This window comes from Psittacula echo, assembly GCF_963264785.1.
Source record: "Psittacula echo genome assembly, chromosome: 2".
Classification (NCBI taxonomy): Eukaryota; Metazoa; Chordata; class Aves; order Psittaciformes; family Psittacidae; genus Psittacula; species Psittacula echo.
Window position 1 is genome coordinate 106,234,838 of NC_137737.1, and position 14,974 is coordinate 106,249,811.

Sequence of the window (14,974 nt, forward strand, 5' to 3'; positions counted from 1 at the left end):
ATAACTTTCTATTTTACAGCATTACTATTTCAACCCAGGCTATTAGGTTTATTCAGCACACACAGAGGGACACACCAGCTGAGCCTCAAAAAGGCCCTTTTCAATCCACCACATGTTCTAGCCTGCACCGTATTTTAAAGGGTAAAAAGCTTTCCAGAAAAGTGAAATACATTCCAGTGACCGTAGATCTATTTTTTTCTTGTGGACCTAAATGCCCTGCTGAAATATGGGGGAGGGGTAGGGGGGGGTTGAACAAACTGGAGAAAACTGCTCCCCCACTCAAGAAAAAAAAGTATAAATCAGAAATTTTTAGTGAATAATAATAATACAATAATATTATAACAACAATTATAATAATAAAAAAAAATTCTAGTAAAAAAAAAACCCAAACAACAAAACCCAGACAAAGAAACCACACACAAAACAAACCAACACAAAAAGAAACGTTAAGGAAAACCGATAAGGTTTTAAGTGGCGAACAGGAGCCAGCTGGGGGTGGCAGCGCGGTGACAGAACAGTCCCTGCGAAGCGGACGGGACGCGCAGGCAGCGGCGAGGGCACGGACAGGACTTAAGGCCAGGGCAGGAGTAAGGGCAGGGTGGGATCAGCAGTAGGGACATAGGCAGAAGGTAAGCACATGGGCATGGGCTGGAATAGGGCACGGCAGGGAGCGGGGTAGGGGCAGGGCATGGCATAGGCATGGGCAGGCAGAGCACGGCCGGCCCCTTCGCTGAGCGGCCCGGCCCTGTCGGGGCGGGGCGCGGGGCAGTTTCCTCACGGGGCGCGCCGTGGGGTGCCGCCGGCTCGTCCCGCGCCGTCGGTGCGGAGGGAGGGGAGGGTCGCTCCGCGCTGCTCGGCGGACCGGAGAGGGGCGGGAAAACAGCGGTGGGGGGAGCCCCGAGGGGGCGGGCGTGTGTGTGCCCCTGTCCGGGGGTGCGGCACGGCGCTGGTTGCATGGGCTGCCGCCGGGATGCGGCGGGAGGCGTGAGGCGGCGCGGCTGAGGCGAGGCGAAGAGAAGAGGGGACGGGCGATGCTCCGCCGTCGCGGTGGCTCCGCGCACGGGCGGACATAGGAGCGGCGGTGGCGCGCAGAGAGGGACGGCTCTCCGGCCGGCTGGCCGCGACCCCCACCCCGCCGCGATGGCCACCGAGGTGGTGTGCGGGCTCACCTTCCGACTGCTCCTGCCCGTGTGTCTGACTGCCGGTATGTCCTTCCGTCTGTTTGTCCGTCCGTAGGCTTGTCGCCGGGCGGGTGCGCGTCCCGGCGCTGCGGGATGGTCCTCTCTGCCAGCCGAACCCTCGGCTCAAGGGGATGCACGCCGCTCCTTCCGCGCAGCAGCTCCCACGGTCTGCGCTTACCCTGGAAAACTTTCAGCTTCGTTGCTCACCCCTTATTTCTTATATAGTTGTTTGGTGGTGTTGGTATGGTTATTTTTATTGTCGCTGTCCGCCCTGGGGTGCGGAGCTCGCACGCGTGGCAGGGCTCGCCCTACAGTGCCGGCGTGCGGAGCTCCTCGGGACTCAGTGGCTCTCCGCGGCTTCCCGCTCGGAAACCCAGCCGCTGACTTCGTGTCACCCCGAATCGCTTCGCATCCTAGGGGAAGGTGTGAGAGAGCGAGAGGAGGAGCTGGTGTTTGCCCTCCTTGCTCATCTGCCTTGTTGGGGTTCTGGGGGTACTTTGTAAAAGCAGGGAGTGAGCTGTTTCAGAAGGAGCAATTCTCTGGGGGTCTTCAGGGGGGGAGATTTGTCTCATTTCGAGAGAGAGAAATTGCAGTTTATTAAATCGCGTTACTTAGCAGGCGGCTTTCCAAAAAACGCATTACTTTTGGATGGAGAACCGCTGTGTCCAGCCACGGGTGAATATGTTAAAATTAATCCATGCTTCCGCACAATTTGAAAATTGAACTCTGAATAAACAACGATTACTCGTTAGATCGGTCGGATCTGACTGGTGCGCCGTGTAAGCTGCCGTTGCGGAGGACAGGGCCGGGGCTGGTGCCGGGCTGCGGGAGGGAGGTGGTAAAGCGAGGCGGGAGCTGGTGCCCCCCGCCCGCACGGCGCGGAAGGAAATACCTCGGTGACCAGCGCCGCGCATCCTCCGCGGGCGGCGGAGCCAGGCCGTCCCTCATTTGCGCGGCTGCCGCGGGGCTCCCGGGTCCCGGGCGCCTCTATCCCCTTCCCGGCCGTAGAGAGGTTGCGGGGTCCGCCTCCCACCTCGGGTTGCAGGTTTCCTAGCGGCCTCATCGACATTCCGGGACAGAGTTGCCCATAAGCTCCCCCCCAACCGCGCACCCTTTGTCCTTGAGAAGCCCCATGGTGGCCCGGCCAGCACGTTTCGATGTCAGCATGTGCCCTTCACCCTTCTCGGGAGATGCCCCACGGTCCCCGTGCTCCCCATTACCTCCGACTTCTCCTCTGGGAGAAGCTTGCGGACCCTCCTTAGCCCCACCAGAGGCACTTCCCGACTCCCAGGTCGCTACCCGGTGCTTCCCTCTTGCTTCCATGGGCTGGGAGTGAAAACGCACTTTTTTTCTTATTGTATTGCTTGAGGCAGTGTGGTGAGCTCTGTGATTGCGGGATTGTATGAAGGGTGAGATGGAGACAGCTTTCCAGCCGACCACCAGCACCTGCACCCGCTTGCTGCCCTTTCCAGAGCCCGTGGCCTCCCTGCAAGTGCCCAGGCCTGAACTTGGTGGCTGCTGCTGGGCTGGGGCGGGCACAGTTCCCCAGGTCCACGGCGGCAGGTGAGGGGCCGCCGTCTGCTTTGTCACCCTGTGTGATTGGATGTCGGTGCCTTGGTGGCCAGTGTGCGGGAACGTTGTGTGCAGAGGGGCTGAGGGGCGGTAGGTGTTGAAGGCGGCAGATTGCCCTCGAAGCCAAGGGATGGTGATACTAGGCAGGTCTTTCAGTGCCAGGGCTGGGCGCAGGGCGCCCCCTGTTCGAAACCTGTTGAACCCCATCCGTATTTTCATTAAACCGGTGAAATACGGTTGGATAATGGGTGAGGACGAATTTGCTGGAAAGACATACGGGGAGAAGGAAAGTCTCTAGGAAATAAATTGTGTTCAGGTGGAATTTGTTTATATTACTCTAATGACATAGCGTCTAGCTGTGATATTAAAATAGTGGAGGTATTGTTCTGTCAGGTGCTCAATCTGGTTCTTGCCAAACTCTTTCTGTACCAAAATAAGTTAAGATAAAATTGTTTTGTTGTCCCAATTCCTGATGGTAATGCAGAGGTACTTTCTCATGGCAGTAATACTTCTACAGATGAGAATTTCTGTTGTAATGAATTGCGTATGGTCATAAATATTACTCATCTGAAGATTAATAGAAATATGAAACGTGAAGGAGGGGCTTCCTGTCTTGAGTATGCAAGAGAAATCCCACTGCAGAGATTTTTGGTTTTGGACCTAGTGATATTGTTCAGTTGGATTTGAGAAAGAAATCAGTAAATGGACAAACAGCTTTTCTCTTACCTTGATTTACCCTGCCTGCTATTCTTTTCCCTTTTACAAGCTGTTAGCAGCGTCCTTACTAGGGTGAAACCTAGTTCAGTGTCCTTCACTTTCCTTGTGTCTGCACCTGAGTTATCTTTGAGCCAATGTTCTCCTCTTTTCCAAAGCATCAAGGAAGTGTTTCATGGGCTTCTGGAAAAAGGCCTTTTAGAGATCATATATTGAAGTGGTTTTTTGTATGACTTTTACAGTGGGGTTGCATCTGCAGCTGGAAAGCTGCCATGAGGACTCGCTGTTCAGAGTGATGCCTTCTGTCTCCCACCCCTTTCTGGGCAGTGCCAAAAGAGGGTAATACAGAGTTGTTCTTTCAGTTCAGAACCTGATTTTAAAATGCTATGTTACTGTAATTTCTTATCATGGTATGATTTGCTTTTCTGTTTCTGAGGGTAGAAAGTAGCAGGGTTGGAGGACCCTGATAAGCAGTGGCAGCTGTGGCAAGCTTGTTAAAAATAACACATCTGCTAAGCTGAAAGTTGGTTCTTTAAATACTTTAGAACTGGTTAATGCTTTAAACCCTTACTAATATCAATACTTTAAACAAAATGAAATACTAATGCTAATTATCTTTGCTAGTATGAAATACTTTCCAAGCGTTGATTAGCACCATGTAACTGGGAAAACACAGTTCCTTGTAAGATTTTTTTTTTTTTAGGATCAGATCTGGAGCACCAAAGAGTGTAATCTTCTGTGGGCAATCCTAGATGTATCCACTTAAAGCTCACGTATGATGCGTCTTGGATGTCTGCTGAAGACAGGAAATTTAACATGTACCAAAAAAAAAACCCCTCTGGGATTGAAAAGCTGATTGTAGGCTTCTGACTTCAAAGTTGGTCCTCCACCATGTTGTTTTCATGATGAAATCTTACGTTCAGTCTAATGCAAAACTGGAGCCTAAATGGCAAATCACAGTAATGGTAAATAAACTTCCTTGCAAATGAAGTACTGTGTTATGTAGTAGAACAGAGTGAGTTTGATCTGTTTGGTTTGGTTTTTTTTTTTTTAATTGAGATTACTGTGACATTGAGATTAATGTGATATTTTCCTGTATTGTAATAGTACAATGCTGAAAAAACAAATAATAAAATAGAGGACAGAGAGCTTTTGGTGCTGGTGGGGAGAAGTTTTTTGTTTTGTTTTTTAAAGCTTGAGCCCTGGCATGAACCTGTCTTTTGTTTTGTTACTCATATGAACTTGAAACATGCAAAATGTGATTTTTAAGTAAGGCATCAAACAATCTTTTGCTAATTGCTTCGTTTGGTTTTTAAATACTTGAACCACAAAGTTGCAGTTTACATCACTTGATAACAATTTTCAGTTATTCTGCTTCCAATTGTTTTACTGCACGCACAATTCATTAGTTTTGTTTTAGAGCAAATTAATGGTATTTTCAAATGGCGTGCTGGGAAAAGCAATGCTTAGAGAGAGCAGCTTTCTCTGGTGTTTGAGTGATGCTGTTGGATTGTGTATTACCACCAAATGGGCTTCAGTGAACTAGCTGCCTTGCCCAAGCACTTCTGAGAAGTTACACTTGCTTTCTGAACTCCTGAATGAAGATGGAGTAAGACTTGTAGAAGCTTCTAGAAAGTTGGTTTGGTTTTTGAGGAGGTGAGCACAAGTATTAGAGTTTGGTAAGTGATGTCAGATAAAAAGCAAATATTCTGGAGTTTTTGTATGACAGAGTTCAGATATTAGTTGAAACCTTTCAAACCTTTCACTTGATGTCTTCAAACCAAATCTTTGAACTCCTGCTAAATAGTGCGAATTGCTTTTACTTCTTTCAGTCATAGTGATTCATCATAGTGATACCAAATGAGTCAGAATTATCATCTTCTCGGGATATAAGTGATATATTACAGAGAATGTTTTTTAAAGCATGCACGATATTTTCAAACCCATGTATATTCAGTTGTTGGAAGTACCATTGTGGGACTGAGGTCCTTGTTCTGCCATGGAAGGAAAAGGTAAGAGTCCAGCATGCTTGAGTGTGCTCTGTGACTTTAGTCCTCAAATTAACAAGTATTGCTGAAGACTTTGTAGGGGGTTTGTCTGCATAGCTACATCAGCAGGTACTAAAATGCTGTTTAAATTTTATGTTTTAAACAGTACAAAATTCAGTTCCTCCGTATATGTTTTGATGCTTTGAATTATTACTATTCACATTTTCTACAGACAGAATAATTTGGACAAGGCTGAAATATTAAGGCAAATCTGTGGAGGCAGTGAGTCGTACCATGCTTGGATTATTATTTTGGATTTCTCTGGAGGTAGTTGTTTAAAAATGATGGTACAATATGACATTGTGGGGCAGTTTTCAGGTGGCTGAATGAGTTTCATGTGCCAGTCTGCACAGGTGAGGTCAGGGTGATGACAAAGCAAGTTGTGATGCAGGACTGTTCGGACTAGAGGGTAGTTTGCATAGTGAGAGTATATACATGTGCGTATGTGTGTACATACACATTAAAAAACTCTGCCATGCTTCTAAAGTTGAAATAAACTTCCCATAGTTATTTAGAGCGGTGATTGTTATGCTCTAAAATTGGTCAGCCCCTGAAAAGAAGGCAAAGATCAAACTGATTTTTCTTTTTCAATTCCCCGCTCCTCCATCATTATGGTGGCACTGGGAAATATTTATTATGATGTACTGAGAAGAATGATAGCGAACAGCATGGGGGAGATTCACATAGACTTCCCGTTACATTTTAAAACTGTTCTTTTCCCAGAGCACTCATAAAAATGTTAGTCACAGCAACAAGAAGTCTAGGAACCCCTTAATGGGTGGCATGCTGAGAAAAATTGACTTGGATGCCAGTGTGCACGAGAGATCCTAAAATGGCTGTTAATTTTCGTACCCTGTTCAAATGTTTTAGAAATTTGTCTGGCTTCTTTTATTGAAGGAACTTTTGCCTGGTTCAGTCAGAGCCGGTGAAAGGTGTCAAAGGGGAAAAATACATGACCTTGCAGGAGCAGCATTTTCCAGGCTTGTAGGCACAGTGTTAGATTTTCTTGTGCGCAAAAAGTGAATGTCATTTCCATCTCTGTGGCTTCCATCTTAGGTCAATTAAGATCCAGAGAAAAGTGTTTTGGGGAGAGCGGGAAGGCAGCAGTCACCCACCAATACAGTGCTCTCTTTCTTCTAACATCCGTCTCAGGTTGACTGCCTCTGCTTCCCTGTAGCGCAGCCTGGGAAACTCTCTTTAAAGATGCCTCCCTCAAGAAATGGGAGCAAAATGTCTCTCCTTAAGTTCTTACCACCTCTACTTACTTATTCTAACTGTTCTGTTAAGTAGTTTGAATCCAGTAAGCGTTTAAAATGAGAGAAAACCAGAACCTATCTATGTTTGCAAGGCTTGCATGGTAGGTAACTTGTTCCGCAGACAGTGTTGAACTTGGGAATGGAAGTCAGTGGGAAGCAGCTCTTTGGAGAGTTACTTGGAGAAAGGGGACAACTTGCCTGGTGGCTAGGAACTGGAAAGCATGTGAATCCTTTATTTGTAGTGCTGGAGCTCATGGGTGTCAGTTGCAGATTGTGTCATGCATGAAATTCCTTTTCTGTCTTGAAAACTGAGGTACATTCTCTTATTTATTTATTTATTTATTTTAAATGAGAGCAGTAAAATCATGGCATGAAATGACAGAACTATGTTTTTTGGGAACAGATAGCTCATTTTTTTTGAGGATGTTTCTGAAGGATGTCAAGGAAGGGAATGGTACTGTTATTGTTACATATGTAGACACAGTGCTCTTTAATTTCAGGTAGTTTGCTGAAAGTCAGAAATGTGAGAAGCAAAAATTGTTAGGCTGGGGAGATGGAGTGCAGCACCTTAACCACTAAAGCACCAAAATAATTTCATGGTACAGCTTTACCAGCATGTGTGTTGGAGCAGCAGAGTTGTAAATGCTGGCAAAAGCAAACCAACTTCAGAATGGCTGGCACTGCTAAGAGGTCTCATAGAAGGGAATATCTTTAAATGGATCGCATCTGAGAGGGACTTCAAATGATGCACTCCTTTAACACTGAAATCTTTTTCACATGCATCTAGAGCTGCTGGGTGTTTGCACTCCAGCTTTCGTTCTCTTCATATCTTTTCTCTGTGTCTTTCACATTGACGTGATAGCCCTTGTGAAGTTGAAGTGTCTTATTTTGAGGATAACATTTCACTTCAAGAGTATCAGTAACTACTTTTGCCTGTTGGACTGCAGAACTCTGAGAAATAGGCTGTTTGCCTTCTATCTTGAAGAATGATGTTACCAAGTGCTACTTGGTGAAAAAGTCTGTAGTCAAGTAGATTGTACAACCCTTTGTAATATCTTTATCAGTTACAAAGCCACTGTAAGTATGACTTGCGAAGCTAGTAAAAAGGCTGTATAGTAGGGGTTTAGGGGTTTAGTTTTGTCTGTGTTGCAGCAGATTGATCGATACTTGTAACTAAATCAATCCAGATTGGTTTTCTAGGGTAAAAGTTTTCTGTAACATTACTTTTGTGGTGATCACAGGTCTTCATGCTGTCATCCTGACAGAACTCTGAAGCTAAGCAGGTCAGAATCTGGCAGCATGCAGGTAAGTTTTCAGGAAAAGTGCAGGTGTTGCTGGCAGGAATGAGTGACAGAGTTCTCTCATTCTACTGAAACTGGTGTATTGGTGATATATGTAACTGGTATATATATGAAACTGGGGTCGTTTTGTCAGACAAACCAACTCAAGGTTTTCAATATTAAAAAAAAAGTCCCCAGGTGGAATTATATAATATCTTTATTTTGGTGCATTTGCTAGAAGTGCATCCTTTGATGCATTACATTCAGGATGTGGTTGAATTAATGCACTTCTCCTCTTCTCCTGAGAGTCTTACCTGTCCATTTCCCGTCTGGAGTAGACAGTTGTAAAACCTGAATGTCACATTAAGGTTGCTATTTTGTATCTTAATTTCTTTTATATCTTTAATTCTGAGCTGCAGTGTTAGCTTCAATGATACCCTGTAGCAATGAATTCCGTGGGTGAACTCCGCTGTGAATAAAAAAAAAGAGTACTCTTTAATTCCTTTTCAGTTTGTTGCCTTAGTAAATAATCCTTTGGATGGGAAAAAGTATGTATAATCACTTAAATCAACAACAGTCTAGTGTTCTATTTACTCTAATACATTAGAATAACATTTGCAAGGCATAAAATCAACTGTTAAGATTAACTGTGGAAATTAACAGCTCTGAATTTCCTATCAGTTGTCCAGTTCTGGAGAAAGGGATGATGATTATGTAAATCTGCCTTCCCCATAAATGAAGAGTTTTAGGATGCTATACTTGTACAATTTGAAATGTCAGAAAGTGCAGTGTAGGTCTTCTGAGCTCATTCATGTATATTTCAGTTTGGAAGCTCTTTTGGAAATGAAGTGAAACTTCAAGAGGTGAGTCTATGTGTTTGTGAGTGATACACTCATCACTCCCTTTTTGGCAAAATATTACAAAGCATGGGATTGCAGACATTACATACTCTGACTACTGTTTCCAAGGCACTAATTTGTTAATGTAGCTTGACATAACCATAAATTAAACCTGAAGTATTTAAGGGGCATTGGGGTGAGGGTCAATTCTGCCCGCTGTTGAGAAGTCGCGTGGGAGACTGAGAATTATTTCTTTAACAGATAAGGGGATGTGTTTTGGATTCTTACTATGCTGAAGGACACTGAAACCCTGTGTAGGTAAAGAGATGCTAAACAGGTGCTGTTTTTTCCCTAGTCGTGCTCATACCACTCATAAACTGTATGCTGATTTTTCGGGGGGGGGGGGAGGGTGTAAAAGACATGCTAATAGAGAAATTAGCTCCTGGGTATTTTAGAGGACATTGAACTCCTTTTGCTAGCAGTCACATATTCCAAGTTGCAAGCATATGTTTAGCCTTTACCTTTAGTTTAGCTTTTGTTAAATGCAGATTGAAATTCCAAAGGCTCCAAAAAGAATGATTTGGTGTTCCACCCACCTTGCAATCTGAAAGTAAGCCTTTCTCCAGATTGATAAATCTCCAACTGTAAAACATGATGCTGATTACAGCATTACATATCACTGATACTGTGGATTTGCTTGTCTAGGAAATCATCTGCTAACCTTTAGCAGGTAAGTACAGTGACAGTTACTCTGAATTTTTTATACATGCTCATATGTTGGAAAACGTCTGAAACAGGCAAAGTTTTTGCATAGTGGCTGCACGTGTTTGTGTTGTTTTTCTTCCATTGCTATATTTGTGGCTTTTTATGACATCTTTCAGAATAGCATTTTCCTGGTCACAGAGAATAGATTAATTCATAAGCCAAAGGCTAGTGAGGGTAATTTGTCTCCACAAATCCTGATTTATGTGAAAAACTTTTACTGCCATAAATAAATATTAGCTCATGTTGGCATTTTGTTGGCCTACTTCTATAAGATTATTGTTAAACAGTATTCATAGCTGTAAAGTGATTGCTAAAATGTGTTTCGATTCCTTGGTCCTTCACTCAGTGCTTAGAATTTTAAAGACTTGTCCTATTACATTCCTTAATAACACACTGCATTTTTTGACGGAGATACATACGTAGATCCACTTCTACAAGATAACAACCTAAAAGAAGCTACATGTTTTAACCGTTTGAAACTTCATCAGAGATCAGACTTTCTGGGTTATGTATATTGCAGGCACCTTTTAGAAGGAGTGCACTTTCAGTGACGAGCGTGGAATTATAATTGCTTTCTACATTTTTGCATTTTTCTATATTTTGTCATAGATAACATCAGCATTTTCTTTGTTGGCAATATATATATTTCTGTGTAGAAAAAAATTAAGGCTTTTCTAAATGCTAGATGATAAGATTGATTTCTTCAGGTTGTAGTGCTTGTGATAGATGTGCTGACAGCCAGAGAAACTGCATGAACTTCTTGATTCTTCTTTCATCTCTAGACATTTATCACATATCAAATTACTGTTTAATTTAGAGAACAAAAAATCTATGAAGTATGACCCATCTCTTATTTGTTAGCTAAATGCTAGGCCTGTTTATTTGCAGTGTAGTGCTATGTAAAGAATAAACATCACTTCCATAGCTTATTTTCTGTAAATTGAAAGGAAATCAATGGCCTTTTTATTTTTATTTTTTTTTTTAATAAAATGTGATTACTCTGTTCTTAAAAACAAAGCTTCTGGTAAACGTAGTAAAGCTTAGCACTTTCTTCCATCATTTCAGTACATAATTGAGCAAAAAACCCCACAGTGTGATAATGTGTCTGTTTGTCTCCTTGTGATAATATGTTTCAGCTGGAAAGACCTTATTCTCCATAGTTCATGCATTTCACAGTTTTTTCTTATAAACCTATAGATAGGCTTTGATGTCACATTTTCTCTGACAATGTTGGTTGTTTTCTTCTGAAGTCTGATCAGGTTTCTTCTTCTAAGAGAGCAGAACAAAAGCTTCTCCTGGGGTTTTAAAGATGTTTTATTAACTATTTTCATACATTTCCTGATTAGGGGAACTCTTTGTGATTTACTTCTATGATAAATAAGCTTCTCCTACTTGCCTAATGTGATGCATCTTTCTTTTCCTAAGCTTTCATGCTTTTCTTATCATATAGTACATTGTTCAAGACCTTTGATATCTTTGTTGGGCAATAATGTACATGTCTGTATTACTATAAAAATGCATTTTCACTATTGCTTCTTGGGAGGGGACTGTCATTTCCATGGGGTGTAGTTGTGTTTGAAAACTTTCCTCATCTTTCTTATGTGACCCTACTCTTGTGCTTGTTAGTATCATACAGCTTGGCTCAGAGCTTCACTGTACTTACTTTCAGGTGAAATGACCTTCCTATTCCCTAAGGTACAACACAAAACACAACGGATGGGGGAGAAAAGCCTAGTCAGCTGCTCAAATCATATTTACTCTGTACCACACAAGGCATAAGTGTACTCCCACCTCCTTTTGAAATAAATCCAATAATTGACTTCATCTCCTTGTTTAATGGCTGGTTGCTCTTAATGGTGGGCCCTGTAATGTTTAGAAGGATTAGCATTCAGTGACATGTATTTTCCATCACTCTTCTGCAGGTGATGCCGTTGTCATGAGAGAAATCCCAGGTCTGAGAAAACAGACCCTGTTTTACACTTTCTCAATGCAGTACAACTTTCCTCCCCAAGTTCTAATATTTTGGTTTGTTTAACCTTGGAACACAATGTCTATGTGTATACTCTGAGGCAAAGTGCAATACAAGAAATACTGTGTATATGTACAAATCTATTGATATAATGTATCTTAAAATACCCTTCTGTAGTGTTTAACCTGTAAGCCATTTGTTCTGATTGAACTGAGTCAACAAACTCAATCATCATGCCCATTAGTGTACATAAATATCAAAACCTGTTTCTCACAGCTTTTCATTGTCGTCTGCAAATATAACATCGTAGCTGTGTGAAGATCTCTTCAACTATGTTTCTTGTTAATTTGCTGAAAGCAAAAGTAAGCATACCGGTTTTATGCATGCTTTGAAAAGATCCTTGCAGTTCATTGTACCACTGTGTTTTAAGCAAAAGATCGCTTCAAGATACAATAACCTTTTGTGAAATAAGTCACTGTCAACTTTTGGCAACCTCAGTAAGCCAAGTCTACATTTTTGTTACAGCACACAGACATTCTGAGGGGTGTAAGACAACCCCACTGTGCCATTTTGAGGGTCTAGAAATGAGGGCTGGCTTAATCAATTTAAGTTGATCTCTTCCCGTCGAGAAGTCCACATTAAAATGCAGAAATGAGGCAATAAACAAATCTTGTTTCCTACAGCTTGGCAGCTCAGTGATGAGCTATACTGGCAGTAGTAAGGAAATGGCAGAAGGTCCCAAATGGTCATTAGTGTACCCTGGAGAATGAAGCAGTTGGAGTTGGTAGAATTATAGAAGGAGGATATCAGTTTTTTTCTTGCCTGTATTTACTGTTAACTGTATTTGGGGGAATTCCGTTTGTTTTTTCCCCTTATGGAGGAAGCTGTTTCCCTGTTGCCCTTGAAATGGGAAGGTAGCACAATTGCTCCAGTGCTGGAAGGATTGCAGGTAAATTGCAAACAATATTGCAAACTGGAAGGAACAAGAAAGTCTTATCATCAGAGTATCCTGCCTGCATAATTAATGCACGGTAGTAGTTGTTGAAATACACTTAAATAGGAATGTAGCAGTTGGAGAAACAAGCAAACAAATTAACATAAAAAACCCAACCAAAAACCAAGACACAAGAATCCCAAAAAGAGTGAGGTAAAGTTACTGAAACCAGCCTCTGTTTTGAGGAGAAAGAATAATGTTCTCCTGTGGGGTAGGTAATTCCATAGTTACTGAGTTTGGGTTTCTCATACATTCTTTTGAAGCGGTTGAGGTTGGTCGCTCCCCTGCAAGGTTTCTTGGTGATTACAGGATGGGCTCTGGTTTGACTCTTTGTTTCCCTCTTCATAGCATTTCCTTTCTTGGTTTTAAAAATAAATAAATTCACCACAGCCATTATCTGTAAGATATGTTCTGGTTTACTGTGTCTTAACACATACAATGTGTATCCAAAGGCTCAAAAAGGTTGAACTTGCATTTCCCAGCTGGAAGTGCTGATTATTAATGAATCTTATTCTGCAACGTTGGCACAGTCATCTGTCACTGACTTGCAGTGAACGGAATGATGAATTAATACAAGACCTACACCGTTTCTTCTCAATTTCAAGAACTGTCCAATGCTGGTGTTCTCTAAGGAGCTGACTAGCTAGTAAATTATTTGCATTATTTTCCCAGCAGTCATGCTCACATACTTGAATATTTTTAACTAGTCAGTATTTCTTGTTATTCTGTAAATCAATGACAGCTAATTTGTTTCAAAACCATAGAAAGAAAATCAGTTCTGCGTGTTTCTGTATTGAATTCTTTTCTCCTAGATGATCTCCATCTCATGTAGTATTGACAAATTACTTTTAGCAGTAGTTATTTTACTGTTGGGTTGCAGTTGTGAAACAAGTATTTGAGAAGCTGGGTTGCATTTTGGATATATGAAACACTTGGTGCTAGTCATTCACAGAATCTGTTGTACTGGGTTTTATAGATCCAGCATAAAGAATCGTTTCCAAATTTTTGCCTGAAAACCGCAAGATTTATAGTAATAATGTAATATTCAGTTAACTGTGCTGCCTTTAGAGGGTCAACACGCAGTATATCAGAAATTCTCTTCCCTTACTTCTTTCATTCTACAAGAAGCATGGAAGACGTTGTAGTTTAACCATGTGAAAAGTTAAACAGTTCATTGTGTGTAGTGTAGCTAGCCTTCATTTCATAAAAGGCAAGTTATTGATATCAGAGGTTACATGCAGCTCCTGTTTTTTCTTCCGTACACATCTGCTCTTAGGTAATACTTGATTTCAACATGGCAAACAATAGCTGATGTAGTTTACTTGTAGACAGACACCCAGGTGACTTTTTTGAGGGCTGTTTATGCTATTAACTGTCGTAATTGCGGGAAATGTCCTTATACCTTCCTGTAGCTTAGCGTTTGCATTTTCCACTGTCTGCATCTGTTGCTTCTTCCCTTTGAAAGTTTAACACCACCCACCTATGCAACACTACAAATAAAATACGTACTATGTAATCTGAACAGATCATTGCAGAAGCATCACAAGCAGTTATTCTTCCTGCTTGGTTGCCTGATTTGGTGAATTATTTCATCTGTTCCTCAAACTGGTGTTTTATTGTGAGACCAGCTTTTTTGAATGTAAAGTATTTTAGGAGCATATATATATGCACAAGGAAATAGCGGGATAACATGCACTTTACAAAGTGGTCTAGAAATGTTGGTAATTTTAGCTTTAGTGTTTCGTAAAGATCATATAACCAAAATGTTCAAATATTTCTGATATTCTAGCAAGTAGTGTGTACCTCTCCTAGCATATGGGAGTAGAAATGAGCTAAAGAAGATCTCTCTGACTCTCTGAATTACCAGATTCCAAGAAATTTACTGAATCATACCTGCTTCGGGATACCCATCATTTTTGCAGTTCAGACCTGATAAGCTTTCTGTTTGCATACCACCTTTGTGCATAAGAACTGAGCCAAATGTTGAATAGGCGGGGAGAAGGAGCATGTTTCAGAATAGCATTTTACAATCTTGTATTACTACTGAAGTTAGTAAGGTAAATCAAGGCAGATATATGTTATTTCCACATAGAACAGCTTTTTTTTTTCTCTTGAGGTGGTGCATTTAAAACATGCTCAGATAATTCATTCTGCTGGTAACATTTTTTTACTAGAATTGATACAGCTGCACTTTGACATGTTGATAGCTCAGATTGGGGCACATTGAGTGCTTAATTGATTTTGAAACATCACCTTTCAGGTTGGAAGATTCTTTAATGCATGATACAAATGGCTCTGCTTTTTATTTTTTTTTTTTTTTTTTTTTTTTATTTTTTAAAAAAGAAGTAATGATTCC

General features: G+C 41.8%; 1 protein-coding gene across 1 annotated transcript in view; it reads left to right on the forward strand.

Annotated features, from left to right (window-relative positions):
• Nucleotides 1-1,140: 1,140 nt before the first annotated feature.
• PIEZO2 (piezo type mechanosensitive ion channel component 2) overlaps nucleotides 1,141-14,974 on the forward strand; it is a gene marked incomplete at its 5' end in the record, with an annotated part of 302,973 nt that continues 289,139 nt past the window's right edge. The window contains one exon of the mRNA XM_080609696.1: nucleotides 1,141-1,204. Coding sequence (XP_080465822.1) covers nucleotides 1,141-1,204 — 64 coding nt within the window. The remainder of the gene's footprint in view (nucleotides 1,205-14,974) is intronic.